At 38.9% G+C, this 23779-nt stretch overlaps 1 protein-coding gene across 7 annotated transcripts in view; it reads left to right on the plus strand.

Annotated features, from left to right (window-relative positions):
- Positions 1-22846, plus strand: part of ZFP82 (ZFP82 zinc finger protein) — a 36654-nt gene extending 13808 nt beyond the window's left edge. For 4 of the 7 annotated variants that reach the window (XM_084960738.1, XM_021097169.2, XM_084960737.1 and 1 more), the window contains exons 2-5: positions 6415-6497; positions 8411-8537; positions 9524-9616; positions 17191-22846. In XM_084960738.1, coding sequence (XP_084816864.1) covers positions 6489-6497; positions 8411-8537; positions 9524-9616; positions 17191-18536 — 1575 coding nt within the window. In that variant the 5' untranslated portion in view covers positions 6415-6488 and the 3' untranslated portion in view covers positions 18537-22846. Of the gene's footprint in view, positions 1-733; positions 799-6414; positions 6498-8410; positions 8538-9523; positions 9617-17190 lie in introns of all 7 variants that reach the window. The other 3 variants (XM_021097170.2, XM_084960740.1, XM_084960741.1) reach the window with 3 other exon arrangements.
- Positions 22847-23779: the final 933 nt, after the last annotated feature.

Here is a 23779-nt window from a genome sequence, read left to right on the forward strand (position 1 = left end):
ATTTCTCCTTTTTCATTTATTATTTTATTTGAGGTCTTGGTGAGTCTGGTGAGAGGTTTGTCAATTTTGTTTATCCTTTCAATTTTGTTTATCCTAGCTCTAAGTTTTATTGATTTTTTTCTCTTGTTTTTTGAATCTATTTTATTGGTCTCCTCTCTGATTTTTATGATTTCCATTCTTCTGCTGACTTTAGGCTTTATTTGATTTTTCTTGTTTTGTAAGGAAGGCCTGTATCACTATGAACACCCCTCTAAATACTATTTTTTTTTTTTTTTTTTTTGCTTTTTATGGCCACACCCACGGTATATGGAGGTTCCCAGGCTAGGGGTCAAATTGGAGCTACAGCTGCCAGCCTGTGCCACAGCCCCAGAAATGCAGGACCCGAGCCATTTCTGTGACCTATACCACAGCTCATGTCAACTCCAGATCCTTAATCCACTGAACAAGGCCAGGGATTTAACCTGTGTCCTCATGGTTACTAGTCAGCTTCGTTAACCACTGAGCCATGACAGAGAATCCTCTAAGTGCTACTTTTGTGGTTTTGGTGACAATTGTATGATTGTTTTCATTGTCATTTTTAATATTTCAATGTCTCATTTCATTTTCATTGTCTCAAGGTATTTTTTAATTTCCTGTTTGATTTCCTCATTGACCCACTTTTTTTTAGTAACATGTTGTTTAATCTCTATGTAATCAATATCTTCTCATTTCTTTTCATGTTGTTGATTTCTAGTTTCATGCCATTGTGGTCACAGAGAAGATGCTTGAAATAATTTCTACACTCTTACATTTGTTGAGGTTAGTTTTGTTCCCCAGTATGTGGTCAGTCCCGGAGAATGTTCCATGTGCACTTGAAAAGAATGTATATTTTGCGGGTTTTTTTATGTAATGTCCTGAAAATATCAATTAAGTCTAACTGTTCTATGTATCATTTAGGATGTTGCCCTATTGACTTTCTATCTAGACAGTCTGTCCATTGATGTGAGTAGGTGGGGTGTTAACATCTCTTACTATTACTGTATTCCAATCAATTTCTCCTTTTATGTCTATTGGTATTTTATGTCTATTGTATGTACTTGAGTGCTCCCGTATTGGGGGCATATGTATAGACTAGTGTAATATCCTCTTCTTGAATTAATCCTTTTATCATTAAATAGTGTCCTTCTTTATCTATCTCTGTCTTTATCTATCTCTATGGCCTTTGTTTTAAAGTTTATTTTGTCTGATATGAGTATTGAAACTCCCACTTTCCTGTCATTTCCATTCCCATGAAATATATTTTTCCATCCCCTCACTTTCAGTTTACATTAGCCCTTTGCTCTCAGGTGAATCTCTTGTAGGCAGCATATTGTAGGCTCTTTTTTTTTTTTTAAATCCAGTTTGCTACTCTATATCTTTTGATTGGAGCATTCAGTCCATTGACATTCAAGGTAATTAGTGATAAATTTATATTTATTGCCATTTTAAACCTTGTTTTCCGGTTGATTCTGTGTTTTTCTTTTGTTCCTTTTTCTTTTTTTTTTTGGTTGGATGATATCCTTTTATGCTTATGTCCTCTTGTTTTTGTGAATGTATTATTTGTGTTTGATTTGTGGTTGCCTTATTTTGCAAGTATGTTAACCCCTTCTTATATCTGCTTGCTTTAGACTGATAGTCATATAGGCTTATACATATTCTAAAAAAAAAAAAAGAGGGAGTCTAGATTTTCTTACTTTACTTTCCTTCTCCACATTTTATGATTTTGGTGTCCTTTTTTATATCTTCATGTTTATCCTTTTGCTGTTCCTTGTATTTATTATCGTTTTCACTACTTGGTTTTTTGTGGTTTTTTTTTTTTTTTTTTTTTTGTCTTTTTGATTGGTATACTGGCTTATTTCAGTGACTACTTTCCAATTGTGCTTTCCTCCATCCCATGTCTTCTTTGTTATTTAGAGGAGACCTTTCAGTATTTCTTTTAGGATAGATTTAGTATTGCTGTATTCTTTTAGTTCTTGTTTGTTGGAGAATTTCTTTAATTCTCCTTCTGGTTGTTGTTTTTTTTTTTTTCTTTTTTGTCTTTTTGCCATTTCTTGGGCCGCTCCCTCGGCATATGGATGTTTCCAGACTAGGGGTCTAATCGGAGCTGTAGCTGCCAGCCTACGCCAGAGCCACAGCAACACGGGATCCAAGCCATGTCTGCGACCTATACCACAGTTGACGGCAACACCATATCCTTAACCCACTGAGCAAGGGCAGGGATGGAACTCGCCACCTCATGGTTCCTAGTTGGATTCATTAACCACTGCACCACAACGGAAACTCCTCCTTCTGTTTTAAGTGATAATCGTGCTGGGTAGAGTGTTCTAGGTTGCAAATTTTTCCCTGTTAGAACTTCAGATATATCTTGCCCCTCTAGTCTGTCCTGTAGTGTTTCTATATAGAAATCACCTGATAGCCTTAGAGGGGCTCCCTTATAGTTAACTCTTTATTTTTCTCTCGCTGCCTTTATAATCCTCCTTATCTTTCACTTTTGCCGTTTTTATTATATATCTTGGTGTAGGCCTGTTTGGGTTCATCTTGTTTGGGGTCCTCTGTGCTTCCTATATCTGGATATGTTTCCTTCTTCTTTAGATTTGAAAAGTTTTCAGCCATAATTTCCTCAGGTATATTTTCAATCCCCTTTTCTATTTCTTCTCCCTCTGGAATCCCTACTATGCACAGATTGCCATGCTTTATATTTCCCATAGATCTCTTATATTGCTTTTTTTTTTTTCATTTGGCTTTCTGTCTGCCGTCATGATTGGGTGATTTCCATTATTCTATCTTCCAAATCACTTATTCGCTCCTCTACATTATTCATTCTGCTGCTGTTTTAACTCAGCTTTTGTCTCTGCAAACGACTTGGCGCCTTTTTTTTTTTTTTTTTTTTTTTGGCTGTGCCCAGGGCATATGAAAGTTCCGGGGCCAGGGATCAAGCCTGTGCCACAGTTGTGACCTGTGCAACAGCTGAGGCAGTGCTGGCTCCTTAACCCACTGGGCCATAAGGGTAACCTCCTTGGCTCCTCCTTATAGTTTTTAGTTCTCCTTTATGGAAATCTGCATTACTGTGGATAGCCATTCTTAACTCCTTCAGTATTTTCATTACCTTGTTTTTGAGGTATCTGTAAGATTGAAGAAATCTGTCTCATTGTTTGATCCTTCAGGGGAATTCTGTTCTTTTAACTGGGAATCATTCTGCTGTAGTCTTGGAGGGCTCTTTATATATGGGAGTGGTCCTGGGTAACTTGTGCAGGCTTCTCGTTTTCTCACATGAGGGCTGCTTTTGGTTTGGATGCTTGTCTTTTTCTTCAGTGTGTGCAGGCTGTTATCCCCTTGATAGGAGGTGTGCAGGTACACGGCCTGTGTGTGTTTCCAGGGAGGTGGGGGCAGTATGCAGTGCCTGCAGGTGGCACCTGATCCCCAGGCCCTTGGCAGTGGCATTGACCCCTGGAGGTGGAGGCAGCATCCAGTCACAGATCCCTCAGCAACAGCATCCACTGGCCACATGTTCCCAGAGAGATGTGGGCAATGGGTGGCATCTGGTTGCAGGGCCCTCTGCAGTAGCTTCAGTCCCTGGAGTGGTGGGGATAGCAGGCAGTAGCAGGTCACACCCACCTCTGGAGTCTAGGATGGCTGCAGTGGCTTGCACTGCCCCTGGTAGCCTGTGTAAGAGGTGCCCTGCTGCCTGAGAGCCCATGCGTGTGCAGAGAAAGAAGTTCCTATGGCAGATACCTACCCCCTGCCCCCAGCCCTGCAGTCCTCAACAGTGGTGCCTTGCTTCTCTGGCAGGACCATGCCTGCTCCTGTACTCCCTCAGCTGTGGTGCACCACTCCCTTCCCACCTCAGGCTGTTTCCACCCAGCCACCCCTAGTCCTCTCCCTGGGACTGAGCACCAAATCCAAGCCTCATCACCCAGCCCCTGCCCAAGTGTCTCAGGTCGTGGTGCTCTGGGCGGTGGTACCAATTGTCTGTTCAGCTTTCTCTCCCCTCTGGCCTCCTCAGACTGGATGCTGTGCTTTTCTCCAAGGTTTTGAGGCTCCCCCTCTGTACTGGCTGATCACCTTGCTAGTCAGGGGGCTTCCCAGTGTGCAGATTCCTTTCCTCTTTCACAGCTCCCTCCCAGGAGTGCTAATCTTGTCCCGACTCCTTTTTCTCTCTTCTCTCTCTCTTTTTTTGTTTTTCCTTTTGTCCTACCTAGTTATGTGGAGGTTTTCTTGTCCATTTGGAAAGTCTGAGGTTTTCTGCCAGGGTTTAGTAGATATTCTGTGAGAATCATTCTACAAACAGATTTTTGTTTGTTTGTTTGTATTTGGGGGAAAGTGAGCTCCATGTCCTGCTCCTCCACCATCTTGATTCCAGTGACCATATTGTATGGGTTCTTTAGGTGTTTTGGATATTGATCCCTTATCATCTGTATGATTTTCAAACATTTCTCCTATTCAGTAGGTCACCTTTTCGTTTTGTTGATGTTTTGATTTGCTGTACAGAAGCTTTTTAATTTGATGTAGTCCTACCTGTTTACTTTTGGTTTTTTTGCCTTTACTTTTGGTGTCAAAATAAATCATCACCAAGGCTAATGTCAAGGCATTTACCACCTGTGTTTTATGGTTTCAGGTCTTACATTCAAGTCTTTAATCCATTTGAGATGATGTTTGTGTATGATATGAAATAGTGGTCCAGTTTCATTCTTTTGCATGTGGCTATCTGGTTTCCCCAACAGTATTTTTTTGAAGAGATTGTCCTTTTCCAACTGTATTTTCTTGATTCCTTTCTTGTAAATTAATTGACCATGTACATATGGGTTTATTTCTGGGCTTATTGACCAAATGTCTGTTTTTTGTTGTTGTTGTTGTTTTTGGCCAGTATCATAATGTTTTCATTACTATAATTTTGTAATGTAGTTTGAGATCAGGAAGCATGATTCCTCCAACTTTGTTCTTCTTTCTCAACACTGCTTTGGCTGTTTGGTGCCTTTCGTGGTTCCATACAAATTTTAGGATTGTTTGTTCTAGTTCTGTGGAAGATTCCAATGGAATTTTGATAGGGATTGAATTTAATCTGTAGATTTCTCTGGGCAGTATGGCCATTTTAACAATATTAATTTTTCCAGTCCATGAGTGTGGAATATCTTTCTATTTATTTGCGTCATCTTCAGTTTCTTTCATCAGTGTAATAGTTTTCCATGGTACAGGTCTTTAACCTCCATGGTTAAATATATTCCTAGTTATTTTATTCTTTTCAATGCAACCGTAATGGGATTTTCCTAATTTTTCTTATATTTAATTATTAATAGATAAACATATAAACACCACCAATTTTTGTATATTGATTTTGTATTCTACAACTTTACTGAATTATTTTATTAGTTCTAACGGATTTCCTTGGGCTCTTTAGGCGTTTTCTATATATAATATCATGTTGTCTGCAAATAGAGACAGTTTTACCTCTTCCTTTCCAATTTGGATGACTTTATTTCATTTTCTTGTGAAAATACTTTTTTAAATTTTTTTTGTCTTTTTAGGGTTGCACCCATGGCATATGGAGGTCCCAGGCTAGGGGTCCAATCAGAACTGTAGCCGCTGACCTAAGCCACAGCAACACTGGATCTGAGCCATGTCTGCAACCTACACCACAGCTCACAGCAACGCTGGATCCTTAACCCACTGAGCGAGGCCACGGATTGAACCTGAGTTCTCATGGATTCTAGTTGGGTTCGCTAACCACTGAGCCATGATGGGAACTCTTCTTGTGAAAATACTTGATAAGTAGTTAATGTGTTATTGTCTGCCTGCTGGGATCATGAATCAACACCTCTTCAAGAAGAAAGAAAGAAAATAATAAGAATCCCTGGTGGTGCTTTGGGTTAAAGATCTGGCATTGTCACTGCTGTGGCTCTGGTCACTGCTGTGGTGTGTGTTTAATCCTTGGCCTGGGAATTTCTGCTTGTTGTGGGCATGCCCCACCCCACCCCCAAAAAGGAAAGAATATAACAAATGAAGTCATCTAGAAAAGTGATGTGGATGATTCTGATTTAAAACAGTGTTGAGCCAAGAGGATTCTAGAAGTTATTGTTTTGGCTGCAGGCAGGGCTGTCAGTATAGGTTTGTCAGTGGTAGTGGCTGCTAGGTTTGGTCCTATGAATTTCTCTCTTTGTATCTGATTAATCTAAGCAGGCTTGTGTGGCTTTGAAAGAAATTCTCGTTTAGATGATGTGGTCCTTTATCATCCCTGGAATTTACAAATAGAGATTAGATTTGTCCAGACTGTCCCAAATCTCCCTCACTGTGGGGGTGGGTGTGGGGGGAGTCAAGGAAGGAGAAAGGATATGTTAAATTGAGTCATTTTGGGGGTTCTGAGGCCTGTCTGATCTCATGACCCCCTTTTTTTCCCCCTAGGTCTGGCCTCTGTGAACTCTGCTTCTCCAGGCAAGTAAACCGCAAGGACTGACCAGTTCTTAAATTTCTAAACCATGGCCCATGTAAGTTACTGTTTCTTTCACCTTTCGCAAGTTAAGTTCCTATGAACTTTTCTTTATCCTGAATCTTCTTACTTATCATAGCCCCATCTAAGGACCCATTTCCTCCAAATTCTCCAAATCCAGTGAGGGATGAGATGAAATAAATAGTACAATGCCTATCTTGTGAATTCTCTTTTTTACAGTCATTGTATTCATGCATTCATGGAACAAATAATTCAGCATCTCTTATAAGTGCCCAGTCTTTTGCTAAAAGCTGTGGTAGAGCAGAAATTAAATTCCTTGAGGGAGATATTTTACCATCTCTTTTGAGTAATTGAGATAGTATGGGCTCATTTGAATGCTCATGGGAAAAAACTCTAAATTTTTCCAAACTTGAGTTTTCCAAGTAGATAAGATTTGCTGTTGGTTGGCTTTAGCTTCAGTTTACAGTGACATCTTGTGCTTTGTGAGGCTTTTAGGACTAGGTCAGATTGTGGTTAGGTCTTACATGCAGTGAGATCAAGTATCTCCTCTGGAAATCCCTAAGAGTTGTACACCAGGAACAGGGTTCCATATGTAGTGGAACAGGATGTGCTGGTCTTGATTGACATCTTTGTGATTCTGGATTCTATAGTATCCAGATAGTAGAACAAGAAATGCATACAGTCAGGGATGAAAAATGATAGATAACAAGATCATGCCAGTTCATGAATGGTTGTAATCCCTCAGAATTGAGGAGGACCTTAAATATTTTGTATAGGCAAAAATATTTAAGTATAGAAGAATGATTAAGTCTCGTATATCCATGGCACAGACTATTATATAACCAATTTTTTTAAAGTTCATTAAAGAGTTTGTCAGGAGGTTCCCATTGTGGCTCAGTGGTTAATGAATCTGACCAGGAACCATGAGGTTGTGGGTTTGATCCCTGGCCTCGCTCAGTGGCTTAAGGATCTGGTGTTGCCTTGAGCTGTGGTGTAGATCACAGACACGGTTCGGATCCCGGGTTGCTGTGGCTGTGCCACAGGCTGGCAGCTATAACTCCGATTGGACCCCTAGCCAGGGAACCTCCATATGCCACGGGTGCGGCCCTAGAAAAGACAAAAAAAAAAAAAAAGAGTTTGTCAAAATGGGGATATGCTTATGATATATGATTCAACAATGAACTTGATAGAAATTCTTTAGTTGTATTCAGATCTTTTTCTAACACAGAGATATTATAGAAAAACTTTAAAAAAAAATCTGATCCTTAAGGAGAAAGGACTAAGAACATATTTCTTAAGAATTTATATTGGAGTTCCCGTCGTGGCGCAGTGGTTAACGAATCCGACTAGGAACCATGAGGTTGCGGGTTCGGTCCCTGCCCTTGCTCAGTGGGTTAACGATCCGGCGTTGCCGTGAGCTGTGGTGTAGGTTGCAGACGCGGCTCGGATCCTGCGTTGCTGTGGCTCTGGTGTAGGCCAGTGGCTACAGCTCCGATTCAACCCCTAGCCTGGGAACCTCCATATGCCACGGGAGCTGCCCAAGAAATAGCAACAACAACAACAACAACAAAAAAACACACACACACAAAAAAAAAAAAAAAAAAAAAGAATTTATAAGGGTGATATTAAGCAGGCAAAAGTATCTTCAGTATTACATTTAGTTAGAAAACTGATTATTTTTTTTTCCTTTCCAAGTGTGTTTAGATAGTTAAGATATGCCAGAGTATGCAAGAGGTGGTATCTGTAGCAAGAGGATCCTTCAGGAAGACATAGGCATCCCGCTTCAAGCATACTCACTTTCTAACTCACCATGTTACAGGCGTCCAGCCCAAGCCTGTTTGCTTGCTTTATGACCCATTTCCAGCATTATCTCTTCCATTTTTTTTTTTCTTTTTGCCTTAAAACAAATTTTATTTAATTTTAGTTGTATTATATGATTTATCATTTCAGGGATCAGTGATGTTCAGTGATGTATCCATTGACTTCTCTCAGGAGGAGTGGGAATACCTGAACTTGGAACAGAGGGATTTATACAGAAATGTAATGTTGGAGAACTACAGCAACTTAGTCTCATTGGGTAAGGTTGTCTGCTTCTAGAAATTTAGACTCTCTTCTCTGAAATATTAGCTTTCTTCTCTGGAAATTTCAGGAATATCTTTCAAGAAACTATCTAAACTTCTGCTCCTCGTCCTCAAGGGAAATCTGGATGATTTACAACCTCACCAGTATCAAAGAAAGAAGGCTTCACTTTGTATTTGAACTCTGAATTGCTAGGTGTCTGGTTATTTGCTGGTATACCTTTAAGGAAAGTAGCTACACCTCGAATCTTGGTTTTTCTCTACCAAATGAACACATAATTTTTTTAGTGGTAAGTTGTAGCAACCAGATTTATTTACAGTTCAAGAGAACTCATTCCTTGGTTAATAAACAAACAAACAAAAAGGAATTCACTTTTATCTCCTTTTATGATTGAAAGTTAAAAATCCAAGAACTTTGCATTTAACCTTGTATGAATATCCTAAGAAAAAACAAAAAATGCCTCAGGAAACTTCTTGTTTTCCTCTCAGCAAAATAACAATTATAATAAATAATTATAATAAATAATAAAATATATGTAATAAAATAATAATTATAATAAATAATAAAATATGTGTAGAACTTAGTATGTATTCTAGGCAATGCTTAGATAGGGATATATATTAATAATCATGTAAGGTGGGTCCTGTAATTTCCCTGTTTTATAGGTGAGGAAAATAAAGCATAGAGGTGACTTGTCTAAGGGCCCATTACTGGGATATGGCAGAGGCAAGATTTGAATCCAGACAGTCAAGAAAAGGAATACTTGTGTGAATATAAAGACCATTTCTTTCCCTCTCTAATCTCTAATTATTAGGTAACCTTAACATGATGTTTTTTAACCATCTTGCTTTTCTTTATTTGAAAGTCTTTATCAATTTCCATTTGATCAGTAGTTTATTAAAATTTTAACCATGACTGAATCAAAGTAATTTTGAACTGATTTTTTATTTCTGTATCACCTTAATGTTTTTTTGTCCTGACCAGGATGCTTCATTTCTAAACCAGATGTGATTTCCTTATTGGAACAAGGAAAAGAGCCCTGGAAAGTAGTGAGGAAAGGAAGGAGACCTTATTCGGGTGAGTGAATGCCAGTAGGGTAGGAGAAATCATCAGCAGAGAAAACCACCCAGCTAGTTAAGGAAGAGGCACACCCTTATGTTTAGAAATCGCCCCTTCCTTTTTCTTTTTTTTCATTTTTGGCCGCCCCATGGCATGTGGGCCAGGTATCAGATCTGAGCCGCAGTCATGACCCAAGCCACAGCTCTGGCAACGCTGGATCCTTAACCCACTGTGCTGTGCCAGGAATTGAACCCATGTCCCAGTGCTCCTAAGATGCTGCCGATCCCATTGTGCCACAGCAGAAACTCTAGAAAGCCCTCTTTTTTTTTCCTTTTTTTTTTTAGGGCTACACCCGCGGCATATGGAGATTCCCAGGCTAGGAGTCTAATCGGAGCCTTACCTGCTGGTCTAATCCACAGCCACAGCAACGCAGGATCCGAGCTGCATCTGCGACATATCCCACAGCTCATGGCAATGCTGGATTCTTAACCCACTGAGCAAGGTCAGGGATTAAATCTCCATCCTCATGGATGCTAGTCAGATTCGTCAACTGCTGAGCCACGACGGGAACTCCCTAGAAAGCCCACTTTCATGTCAATGCCCTGATGAGAAACAGTCTGAGACTTAGGGAGCAAATTAAGGGCTCAGCTGGGGATACTAAAAGAACTACTCTGTCCTATTTGCCATTCTCCTTTTCTTATTGTTCTCTCAGATTTTCCTCCTCTTTGAAGGGGGCATGGGGTATGGAAAAGTATTCTCTTTATTCCCAATATTATTCTGTCTATATTTTGATTTCTTCTTTTGCATTTATAGATAGATTGATCAATCGATACATACATAGATAGATTGCTAGATTGATTGATCAACTTGGCTCTGAGCTGGGCACTATGCTAGACATTTTCAATACAGTGGTAAACAAAACCAGTAGAATCTCTGTCCCCAAGAGAATTTAACCTTGTGATGAGGGAAACATAGTAACTGTAAGTAAATAGAAGATATAATGTCAGGTAATAAAGGAATACTGTGAAGAAAAGTAAGCATAGTAAGGAAATAGAGAATGGTGTAGGATGGGGAGGCTCTTTTAGTTATGGCCAGGGAAGCATTTTTTTCCCCCTACCATTTCTCATAAAATTTAAAATGGGAAATAGAAGACTACAGAAGAATGTGCCTGAGGTTTTACCAGCAGCCGAAGTTTCATATGAATTTTTCTAGAAGATAGATCCTTAGATCATAGAATATCATTCTTATTTGCCTTTTTCCATGTGTGTGTATATCTATCGTCACATCGAGAAGAACGTGAATGTAACAGACTATAAGGAGAATGATCCTTGGTTTAGCTTCTACCTCTGCGATTTTCATCTCTCTTTGGACTTCTTGTTTAAAAAAATCCATAAGGAGATCCTGCTGTGGCACAGTGGGTTAATGATCTGGCTTGTCTCTCTGGTGGCACTGGTTCGATCCCCAGCCTGGTGCATGGTTTTAAGGATCCATTGTTGCCCTAGCTATGACATAGGCTGCAGCTTTGGCTTGGATTTTCTCCCTGGCCCAGGAGCCTCCATATGCTGTGGGTGTGGCCATAACACCCACAGCATATGGAGGCTCCTGGGCCAGGGATCAGATCTGAACCTCAGGTGCCACCTAACCTGCAGCTGTGGCAATGCCGGATCCATAACCCACTGTGCCAGGCCAGGGATTGAACCCACATCCCAGTGCTCCCAAGATGCCCTTAATCCCATTGTGCCACAACGGGAACTCCAAATATATATTTTTTTTAATTTAAAAAAATCTTTAGGAGTTCCCGTTGTGGCGCAGTGGTTAACGAATCCGACTAGGAACCATGAGGTTGCGGGTTCGATCCCTGCCCTTGCTCAGTGGCTTAAAGATCCGGCGTTGCCGAGAGCTGTGGTGTAGGTCGCAGACGTGGCTCGGATCCCACGTTGCTGTGGCTCTGGCATAGGCCGGCAGCTACAGCTCCCATGTGACCCCTAGCCTGGGAACCTCCATGCCGCGAGAGCCACTCAAGAAAACGCAAAAAGACCAAAAAAAAAAAAAAAAAAAAAAAAAAAAAACTTTAACATTTTTCATATGGAGATACATTGTCACTTTGTATTTTGCTTTGTGTGTATTCAGGTCTGACAGAGAAGACTCATTTTAGGTCAAAAGTTCTTTTCTTTGTAACAATAGGGCCATTTCAGTGCCCATACTCTTTATAATGGTATATCTTCTGACTCACTTTCTATGAAAGGAAGGGAAAATGTGCTCCCCCCTCTCCTAACTTATTCTCTTATTCACACAGGTGATTAAGTGATATTTACAACTATTAATACTATAAAAATAATGAAATACAGTGGTGCCAAGTGAGTAAGATAACATTAGTTTAGTCAGGAAATATTTAGCCAAAATAACAACTTTTGACCTGAAAGTTAGACATCTTAAACAAGGTCATTATTTTTTTTTCTTTCCTTTTCTTTTTCTTTCTTTCTTTTTTTTTTTTTTTTTTTTTTTGTCTTTTTGTCATTTCTAGGGCCACTCCCACGGCATATGGAGGTTCCCAGGCTAGGGGTCTAATCGGAGCTATAGCCGCTGGCCTACACCGGAGCCACAGCAATGCGGGATCTGAGCCACGTCTGCAACCTATACCACAGCTCACAGCAACGCCGCATCCTTAACCCACCAAGCAAGGCCAGGGATCGAACCTAAAACCTCATGGTTCCTCATCGGATTTGTTAACCACTGAGCCACAACGGGAACTCCCTTTCTTTGTTTCTTTATTGAAGTATAAATACATACAGAAAAAGTGGACAAATGAGGGAAGGCTTTTTGAGGAGGTGATACTTGAGGAGAGATATGAAGTAAGGGCTCAAGCCATTTGACTCTAGAGAAGAACATTCTGAGCAGATAGATAGACCTAAAGAGGAAGTTAGCTTTGCATGTCTGAAAGCCATGTCTGTGACTAGAACAAGGGAGAGGGACATGGTAAGTCTGACCACATTCTCTGTTTGCTCTATGGACTTTAATCTGATTAAACATTGTAACTCTTCTGTGGTCAGTCTTGGTAAGTTATATTTTCCTAGAAAATTATTCATTTTCACTATGTTTTAAAAACTTATTGGCAAAGTAATCTTTTCTTCAACTATCCTCTGTATTTATTCATGATTATTTTAATTTTGTCATTATTTTTATGACTGTCCCTTTTGCTGTTTTTATTATATTAACTAATGGTTTATCTGTTTTGCTGATTCTTTTTTTTAAAAAAAAATCCAGTTTGGCTTTGTGTGTTAATTCTTTTTTTCTGTTTTCTAACTAATCAAATTCTCCTTTTACATAGTTAATTTCTTTTTGCTTTGCTTCAGTTTGTTTTTCTAATATTTTTGAGTGGGATTGTTAATTTTTCCTTTCATTTTTATTGTTACAAGTATTTAGGTTGTGAATTTTTGTCTAAGCATTGTGGTTAAAGTTTTACAAGAAATAACTTTATGTAGGTTTTTTTTTTTCATTATACTATTGGTTTGTTAAAAATAAAACCTAAAAAAAAAAATTTAATGGCCACATGGCATATGGAGGTTCCTGGGCCAGGGATTGAATCGGAGCTTCAGCTGCAGCAACACCAGATCCTTTGAACCCACTGCACCAGACGAGATATTGAACCCATGCCTCCGCAGTGACCTGAGCCACTGCAGTTGAATTCTTGACCCACTATGCCATAGCAGGGACTCCAAAAAACAGTACTATTTTGGATCTTATTTCCCTATTGATCTAAGAGGTTTTTTTTGTTTGTTTTTTTTAAGGCTGCACCCATGGCATATGGAAGTTCCCAGGCTGGGGGTCTAATCGGAGCTGCAGCTACCAGCCTGTACCATAGCTACAGCAACGCCAGATGTAAGCCATGTCTGCGACCTACACCACAGCTCACTGCAGCACTGGATCCTTAACCCACTGAGCGAGGCCAGGGATCGGGCCTGCATCCTCATGGATACCAGTTGGGTTCGTTACCACCAAGCCATGACAGGAACTCTGGATTTACTATTTTTATTAATTTCCAGTTTAGTAGAAACTATCTATGATTTCAACTTTCTTATACAGACTATGTTTTAGTAATTGAAAACCTCATAATTTTTCTGTCTCATACACAGCTCGTTTAGCACTTAAATTCCCCCCTGGCTATTTCTCCTCCTTTATCATTCTCTCATTTATATCTATTATGACTTTGGTAGCAAGTTTTTCACACTCAAGTTACTGCAAAATCGAAAAGAAAATCATGGACATGGAAAACAGACTCATGATTGCCAGGGGGAGGGGGAGGGGGAAGGAGTGGGATGGATTGGGAATTTGGGGTTAATAGATGCAAACTATTGCCTTTGGAATGGATAAGCAGTGAGATCCTGCTGTATAGCACTGGGAACTATATCTAGTCACTTATGATGGAGCCTGATAATGTGAGAAAAAGGAACGTCTATGTGTATGTGTGACTGGGTCACCTTGCTATACAGTAGAAAATTGGCAGAACACTGTAAACCAGCTATAATGGAAAAAATAAAAATCATTTTAAAAAAATCAAGTACTGCAAAATCCTTTGACCCTATTAATGAGGTACTTATATGTTACATCTTTTTTTTTTTTTGGCTATGTATTTAATAAACTTTATTTATCTATCTATCTATCTATCTATCTATCCTTTTAGGGTCACACACAGAAGTTCCTTGGCCTAGGGGTCGAATCGGAACTGTGGCTGCCAGCCTACATCACAGCCACAGCAATGCCAGATCTGAGCTGTGTCTGCAATCTGCATCTCAGCTCATGGCAAAGCCAGATCCTTTAACCCACTCAAGGAGACTGGGGATTGAGTCTGCATCCTCATGGATCCTAGTCTGATTCTCAACCCGTTGAGTCACAATAGGAACTCCTCATAAATTTTAATAAGGTATATTCATATCCCCATGATAAATCACATTTGTAGGAAATACAGGAATGGCCTTGCCTCTGAGGGGATTTAAGGGAGTTGCTCAGTATTTTTGCTGTGATGTGAAGACAAAGAGTAACCCGTAACTATGTGAAGGAGAGAATGGGCAGTGTAGAGAATACTGCATAAATAAGGCTATAAACAATGGAAAGATGTACAGGAATATATAACCACCATTTTTCATGTATTTATTTGGCTTGGCTAGCATGAATGACTATATATTACTGTAGTAAGGTATGAGAAATTAGAGGCAGAGAAATACTCAGAATATAACTATGGGAGTTGAATGAAATCTATTATGTACTATGGATTTATTATTTAATGGAGAGTAAAGCAGGGATTTTTTCTGCCCTTGATGAGGTTTAAGTGTAAGAAAATAAGCAGACTAACAAATGGAAAAATTAGTAAGTAAGTAATATCAACATAGGTCTGTGTTTATATATAATGTATGTATAATAACAACACAGATATACGTTTAACCCTTGAACAACACAGGCAAAAATCCATGTTTAACTTTTGACTCCCCCAGAACTTAACTACCAATAGCCTGTTGTTGATTGGAAGCCTTACCAAGAATGTAAATAGTCAATTAATACATTTTATATGTTATATATATATTATATACTGTATTCTTACAATGAAGTTAGAGAAAAGAAAAAAAAATATTTTAATCTATTTAGGGCTGCACCTGTGGCATATGGAGGTTTCCAGGCTAGGGGTCTAATCGGAGCTGTAGCTGCCGGCCTTTGCCAGAGCCACAGCAACGTGGGATCCAAATCGCATCTGCAACCTTACACCACAGCTCACAGCAACGCCACATCCTTAACCCACTAAGCAAGCCAGGGATTGAACCCGCAACCTCATGGTTCCTAGTCAGATTCATTAACCACCGAGCCACAATGGGAACCCCTAGAGAAAAGAAAATATTAAGAAAATCATAAGGAGGAGAAAATACATTTACAGTACTGTACTGTATTGATACCATAAGCTTATGTCATCTGTTTATAAGATATATTATCTATCAGTACCTGTATCAGTGTCGTCTTATATGGTACAAAACACAGTAGATGTTATACATATTACTAACATTGGATATCAAAAACAAAAAGATAATGTGAAAAAAATTAATATTTATTTGCAGGTATGATGGTTCATGCATTGATAATGAAGAAGCAGCAATATGATTGCTTCAGGGTAGCCTAGCCTATACACTAATGAATGAATCAGCATAAAATTTTAATGGCATACAATATTACAGTCTTGTTTATAATACAGTATTGGAAACATTGTTACATTTTTAAAAACCACTTACTTGTGATGATAAGCTGATACATGCAGTTTCTCCAGCTACAAGAGAGAAACACACTGTTCAGTAATATAATGCTTTGAAAGCAGTTATAAAGAATACAAAAAGTAACACATAATTTTATATTAAATATCATTCACCTTATGCCTACGTAAAGATAGGCTATCCTCTTTAATACAAGTCTTGCACACTATATTCTACGTGTGTGTGTGTGTGTTTGTTTTTGTCTTTTTGCTATTTCTTTGGGATGCCTACGTAAAGATAGGCTATCCTCTTTAATACAAGTCTTGCACACTATATTCTACATGTGTGTGTTTGTTTGTTTGTTTTTGTCTTTTTGCTATTTCTTTGGGCCGCTCCCGCGGCACATGGAGGTTTCCAGGCTAGGAGTCTAATCGGAGTTGTAGCTGCTGGCCTACGCCAGAGCCACAGCAACATGGGATCCGAGCCACGTCTGCGACCTACACCACAGCTCGCAGTGCTGGGTCCTTAACCCACCAAGCAAGGCCAGGGATCGAACCCGCAACCTCATACATGTGTATTTTTGTATATTTATTGATAAAAGTCCATGTGTAAGTGGACCTCCCAGTTCAAACCCATGTTGTTCCAGGGTCATCTGTATAGTAAGGACATATCTTTAGGTATTGTCAGTAGAGTCAGCTTTAGAGGAAGTGACTTTTCATCTAAGACCTCAGAAAGAAAAGGAGCCAGCCATGCAAAGAGCCCAGATAGAAGGTTTGTGGGGAAATAGAGCATACTGAAAAGTCCTAAGAGATAGAGGAAAGTAGCAGCATGTTCTAAGATCTGAAAAGAGGCCTCTCCAGGTAGCAGTAAAGAGGACAGTGGTTTGAGATGATGTGTTACAGGTAAGCAGAGGCCTTTTAACAACAGCAAGATTGATTTTATTCTAAGAATAAAGACGAATTGTTGGAAAAATTTTAGTATGAATTCTCAACCTTGCATCTCCATCAGAACCCTTGTGTTGAGAGTTTTAAATAGGACTACCCAGGACTATAGAATCTGATCCAAGTGGTTTAGGTGTTGTCTAAATCATACTATTTGTAACAAGCTTCCTTGGTAATTCTGAGTCACGTCTCAATTTGAGAACCACTGATTTAAAATACTTAATTACCAATTTCACTTTCTTACATGAACTCTCATTTTCCTGGTATTGCCTTTTGCTTTTTTTTTTTTTTTTTTTTTCAAATTAGGTAACTTTTTAGAATTTCATTGGGTATTGCTTTGGTTGTGTTTTATTTCTACTGTAGAAATTTTACTTCTTTTAGAAAATGAAAAATACATGTCTGCTCTCTTGTTTCCTTTTAGGTTTGGAGACCAAGAAGTTATCTTCAGAAAATGACATTTATGAAATAAACTTATCTCAGTGGAAGATAATGGAAAGAATTAAAAACCATGGCCTTAAGAGCCTCATTTTAAAAAATGATTGGGCATCCAAGAGAAAATTTGAAGGGCAAGAAGAATATTTCAGTCGAGTGAAAATTACATCTCAAAAAGTATCCTCTTACCAAAAACGCTCTTCTCTTACTTCACATCAGAGAATTCATTTTGTCGAGAAACCCTATGAGTGCAAAGAATGTGGAAAGGCCTTTCGAGTACGCCAACAACTTACTTTTCATCACAGAATTCATACTGGTGAAAAACCCTATGAATGCAAGGAATGTGGGATGGCTTTTAGACAGACTGCACATCTTACTCGACATCAGAGACTTCATTCTGGTGAAAAAATGTATGAATGTAAGGAGTGTGGAGAATCTTTCATATGTGGCCCAGACCTTAGAGTACATCAGAAAATTCATATTGGTGAGAAACCCTATGAATGTAAAGAATGTGGGAAGGCCTTCAGAGTTCGTGGACAGCTTACTCTCCATCAGAGAATTCATACTGGCGAGAAACCCTATGTATGTACAGAATGTGGGAAGGCCTTTAGACAGTACGCACACCTTACTCGGCATCAGAAGGTTAATGTTGCTGACAAACTCTATGAATGTAAAGAATGTGGGAAGGCCTTTCTGTGTGGCTCTGGTCTTAGAGTACATCACAAGCTTCACACGGGTGAGAAGCCGTATGAATGTAAAGAATGTGGGAAGGCCTTCAGAGTACGACAGCAACTGACACTCCACCAGAGAATTCATACTGGTGAGAAACCCTATGAATGTAAGGAATGTGGAAAGACGTTTAGTCGTGGTTATCATCTTATTCTTCATCACAGAATTCATACTGGTGAGAAACCTTATGAATGTAAGGAATGCTGGAAGGCCTTTAGTCGCTACTCACAGCTTATTTCACATCAGAGCATTCATATTGGTGTTAAACCCTATGACTGTAAGGAATGTGGAAAGGCCTTCAGACTACTCTCACAACTTACACAACATCAGAGTATTCATATTGGTGAGAAACCCTATAAATGTAAGGAATGTGGGAAGGCCTTTAGATTGCGCCAAAAACTTACTCTACATCAGAGCATTCATACTGGTGAAAAACCCTTTGAATGTAAAGAATGTAGGAAGGCCTTTAGACTTAACTCATCTCTTATCCAACATCTGAGAATTCATTCTGGTGAGAAACCCTATGAATGTAAGGAATGTAAGAAGGCCTTTAGGCAACATTCACACCTTACCCATCATCTGAAAATTCATAATGTAAAAATATAAGAAAGCCTTTTCAATCCTGTGTTGTAGTTCAGTCTATGAGTGTAGTAATTGGTCGTTTTTGCTTCCTCCATGCAGCTGACTTGGCATAAGGGGATTTATGTCATTAAAGAATGTGTTAATGTATTCATACCTGAGAATCTTCACATTCATCGTAGAAGCTAATCCTCTTGATGCTGGATGCATTTATTAAAGGTTCAGGTTCTTGTTCTACACGTACAGAAGAATTTGGACAGGATACGCATAGGAATCACACACAGAAACTGATACATAAGAAAAAACAAGCAATTTATTAAGGGGCAAAAGCGAAGGTAAGCACTTGGAAAAGAGATGTCCTCGCCAGTGAGAGGTGCCCAGCAGGACTCTCTGATTTCCCTTTCTGTTTCATGTTAATCTTTGAATGGGTATGAGCTTCTTCCATTAGCAGTGGAACATTCATTGATGAGAAAGTTGAGGCGGGTGATGATCTCATCTATTTGCAGCTTCTGTTCTTGGTGTGCTCTTCTCCTGAAGCCACTGCACACATGCCCTGAGAGCTGTTTTCCCTTCCCAGTCTTAGTACCACACCTGGAAGGTCGTATAGCTGTCATATGCAGCCTGGGTATTTTCGTTGCCTATGCTTGGCCATGTCTGGCAGATTGCATGATCAAGGTTCCCTATTCAGTTTTCGGAAAACTTAAATGAAAATATAATTTATGTTCCTGTTGGTGACGCCATTCTTCCATGTTTCATGACCTCATTAAATGCAGAATGAGGTTTTGTCTTTTAGCTTAATGCTTATATGAGGATGTCCTTGGACCCAGCCCTATCTTCCCTGCCTCTTAATATAATGAATGTAGGAAAGGTACTTAACTTCATCTCTATCCCATCACTTTCCTACTTGTGTTATATTGAACAAGATGCTTAACTGCTGATGCTATAATTTCTTCATTTATAAAGTGATAGTACTGCAGCAGAATAAAGATTGCTGTAAATTCTTTGACACCCCTCTCACGAAGAGATAGAATCCATATCCTTTCTCCTTGAATCTGGGCAGACTGTGACTGCTTTGATCATAGAGTAGCAGAAGTACTGACATACTAGTTTTTGGACCCAGAATTTAGTGATAGATTTTATCTCATCTCTTGGAATACTCTCAAGTTCAGACTCTGATGTTAAAAAGTCAGGCTACTCTGCTGAAGAGACCACACGGAAAGGCCCTGAGACTATATAAAGAAGGAGAGGCTCTCGGCTATGCCCAGTCATCCAGATACACCCACCAAGACATTTGAGTGAAATAGTTTTGGTTCCTCTAGACCAGCCATCAGCTGAATGCCATCAGGTAACCTCAGTTGATGCCATGTAGAAGAGAAAAATCAACCAAGTGAGCCCCTGCCCAATCCTGGCCCACATAATCATGAGATATAGTAAAATGGTTGTTGTTTTAAGCTACTAAATTTTATTTTATTAGTATCATATTACTTTTGAAAATACGTATGAAAGACTATGGGCACAATGAATATAGAAATGCCTTCCACCAACACTCATCCATTATTTGACATCAGATAACTTATTCTTGTTAAAATTGTGAAAGTGAGAAGTTCTTTTTCAATTTGTTCATAAAAAATAAGGTATTCTACAATCTATACTCTCTAGCCTCAGCATAAATTTAACTTAACAAAGGTAGGATGGGCCTAGAGATTATCATACCAAGTGAAGTAAATGAGATAAAGACAAATACTACATCATCTTATTTATGTGTGGAATAAAAACAGTACAAATAAATTTATTTACAAAATAGAAATAGACTAAGACATAGAAAGCAAACTTACGGTTGCCAAAGGAGAAGTGGGGGGAAGGATAAATTAGGAGTATAGGATTAACAGATGTACACCACCATATACAAAATAGGTAAACAACAAGGACTTACTGTATAGTAAGGGAACTATATTCAATGTATTGTAATAACCTATAATGGAAAAGAATTTTTTGAAAAGTATATATATGAAACCAGATCACCTTTTGGTATATCTGAAACTAACACAATATTGTAAAGCAACTATAATAAGTAAAATTTTAAAAAGAAACTATTTTGAAGTTAAAAATCACCTATCTTATAGGTCCTCCTACATCAGGTTTTTTTTTTTCTTTCTTTTTTTTTTTTTTAGGGCCTCACCTCTGGCATATGGAAGTTCCCAGGCTAAGGGTCTAATCAGAGCTGCAGCTACCAGCCTATGCCACAGCCACAGCAATGCCAGATCCGAGCCACATCTTTGACCTACACCACAGCTCACAGCAACGCTGGATCCTTAACCCACTGAGCAAGGTCAGGAATTGAACCCGCATCCTCATGGATACTAGTTGGGTTTGAACCCTCTGAGCCACAACAGAAACCCCCCCCCTTTTTTTTCATCAATTTTTAAAAATCCATTGTAGCCTTCTATTTTGATGCTCAAATTGTTCTAGCTTTGGCTAGTGGGAATCACCTCAACTTGGGTCCTTTGTCCTTTTGTTGTGAGTACTATAGCCTTTGATAGCTTGTCGGCTACAAAGCATATTAGGGCATTTATTAATAAATAAAGGGGAGAGATGGAGCATTTACCTTGCCTTTCCTTTATGAACTATATTTGAAGACAACCAAAATTGGTGAAGGAAAGTTCTTTATTATTAGAGAATTCTAGCTTGTGAAGCTCAAAAGAATGATAGAGTTCGAAAAAATCATACTTTTAATTTATGAAGTAATGGATCTTGGTGAAATCAGTGGATGTGAAAACCATTAGGTGAAAGATTATGGAAACATTTCAGTGGAGCAGAATGACCACACACTAAGCTATATTAATGTCTAACTTAAATCAGCAAGGCTATGTGCTGCTCTTTAAAAAGTTTTTATTGGAGTATAGTTGACTTTCAGGTGTATAGTAAAGTGAATCAGTTATACATAGATCCATTCGTTCTCAGATTTTTTTCCCATAAAGTTTATTACAGATTATTGAGTAGATTTCCCTATGCTATACAGTAGGTCCTTATTACTTATCTATTTTATATATAGTAGTGTGTATATATTAATCCCAATCTCCTAATTTATCCCTCTGCCCTGTTTTTTCCTTTGGTAACCATAAGTTTGATTTCAAATTCTTTGAGTCTGTTTCTGCTTTGTGAATAAGTTCTTTTATATCCTTTTTATTAGATTCCACATATGTGATATCATATGATATTTGTCTTTGATTTACTATGATAATCTCTAAGTCCATCCATGTTGCTGCCAATGGCATTATTCTTTTTATGGCTGAGTCATATTCCATTTTATATATGTACCACATCTTTATCCATTCCTCTGTTAATGGACATTTAGATTCCATGTCTTGGCTATTGTAATAATGCTGAAGTGAACATTGGGGTGGCATGTTTCTTTTTCAAATTATGGTTTTCTCTGTATAGATGCCCAGGAGTGGGATTGCTGGATCATATTGTAGTTCTATATTTAGTTTTTTAAGGAACCCCATACTGTTCTCTGTAGTGGTTGCACCAATCTACATTTCCACCAACAGTGTAGGAAAGTTCCCTTTTCTCCACATCCTCTCCAGCATTTGTTATTTGTAGACACATTAATGATGTGCCATTCTGACTGGTGTGAAGTAGTACCTCACTGTGGTTTTGATTTGCATTTTTCTAATAGTGACGTTGAGCATATTTTCATGTTCTTTTTGGCCATCTGTCTGTCGTCTTTGTAGAAATGTCTGTTTAGATCTGACCATTTTTTGATTGGTTTTTTTTTTTAATATATAAAGCTGCATGAGATGTTTATACGTTTTGAAGATTAATCCTTTGTCAATTGCTTTGTTTGCAAAGATTTTCTCCCATTCTGTGGGTTGTCTTTTCATTTTTTAAAAAGATGGTTTCCTTTCCTGGTAAAAGCTTTTCAGTTTAATTAGGTCTCGTTTGTTTATTTTTGTTTTTATTTTCATTACTCTAAGAGATGGATCCAAAAAGATTTTGCTGTGGTTTATGTCAAAGACTGTTCTGCCTATGTTTTCCTCTAAGAGTTTTATAGTATTTGGCCTTAACATTTAGATGGCTATGTGCTTCTTGATTAATGCAATACGTGTATACTATATGTGCGACCTACGTATGTGTGGAGTATTCTTGCCCAAAATATTGATCCAGAAGTGTAATTTAGTCTCTAAATCCATCAGTTTACAGGAAGCATAGGGAATAAATGAACAAATTTAATAACACAAAAAAACAGGAATCAAGGATTTGGGAAATTCTACAGAATAAAAGGCCTAGTTTCCTAACCAATATATGTTAAGACAATAAAAACAGAATTTTACAAATTAAAAGAGACATAAGAGACACATTAATTAAATACAGTGTGTTGAATGTATTGAGATCCTTATGTTAAAAATGTACCCAGGATTTGCTTTAATCTGGTGTGGCAAGACACAAATACATGGAAATTTATCATGAAGGAAGAGACTTATTCTTGGAGATTTCTAGATGTAGGGGGCAGAACATAGAGGACCACATGGAACAGGCACTAATCATGTTAGGAGGCAGAAGCGGGAAGAGAGTAGAGCATAATTCAGAACCTTTACTGGGAGTTCCCGTTATGGCTCAGTGGTTAACGAATCTGACCAGGAACCATGAGGTTGCAGGTTCAATCCCAGGCCTCACTTGGTGGGTTAAGGATCCAGTGTTGCCATGAGCTGTGGTGTCAGTTGCACACCCGGCTCAGATCTGGTGATGCTATGGCTGTGGCGTAGGCTGGTGGCTACAGCTCCGATTAGACCCCTAGCCTGGGAACCTCCATATGCTGCGGGTGTGGCCCTAGAAGAGACAAAAAAAAAAAAAAAAGCCCACCTTTACTGGAGTCTTCCCAGGAAGGAATGGGTGGCATGATGTCAGGTAGGTACACTAAGCAAGTCTAGGACTGGATAGATTGAACCGTTTTATTGGGCCTGGAATGATTTGAGGCAGGAGGAATATTGGCTTGGTGTATGAGAGTTTGATAGAGGAGATGTTTCAGAGCGTGGGCTTTGCATTAGTTGGTTTGTATATCAAAGGCATGCTCAAAGGGGAATTTGTTGAGGCGTTTGCTAGTCCTAGGAGGAGGAGTCTCTCCAAGATCAAGTCACCAAATGCCAGAGCACCAAGAACACAGAAAATAAGAAAATACTGGAGTTCCCTAGTGGCTCAGTAGGTTAAGGATCCAGCATTGTCACTGCTCTGGCTCTGGTTACAGCTATGGTATGGATTCCATCTTTGGC

The sequence above is a fragment of the Sus scrofa genome, chromosome 6, assembly GCF_054392235.1.
Source record: "Sus scrofa isolate SSC_HxYL_T2T_F1_AM1 chromosome 6, Sscrofa_HxYL_maternal_Yorkshire_Landrace_v2.0, whole genome shotgun sequence".
NCBI lineage: Eukaryota > Metazoa > Chordata > Mammalia > Artiodactyla > Suidae > Sus > Sus scrofa.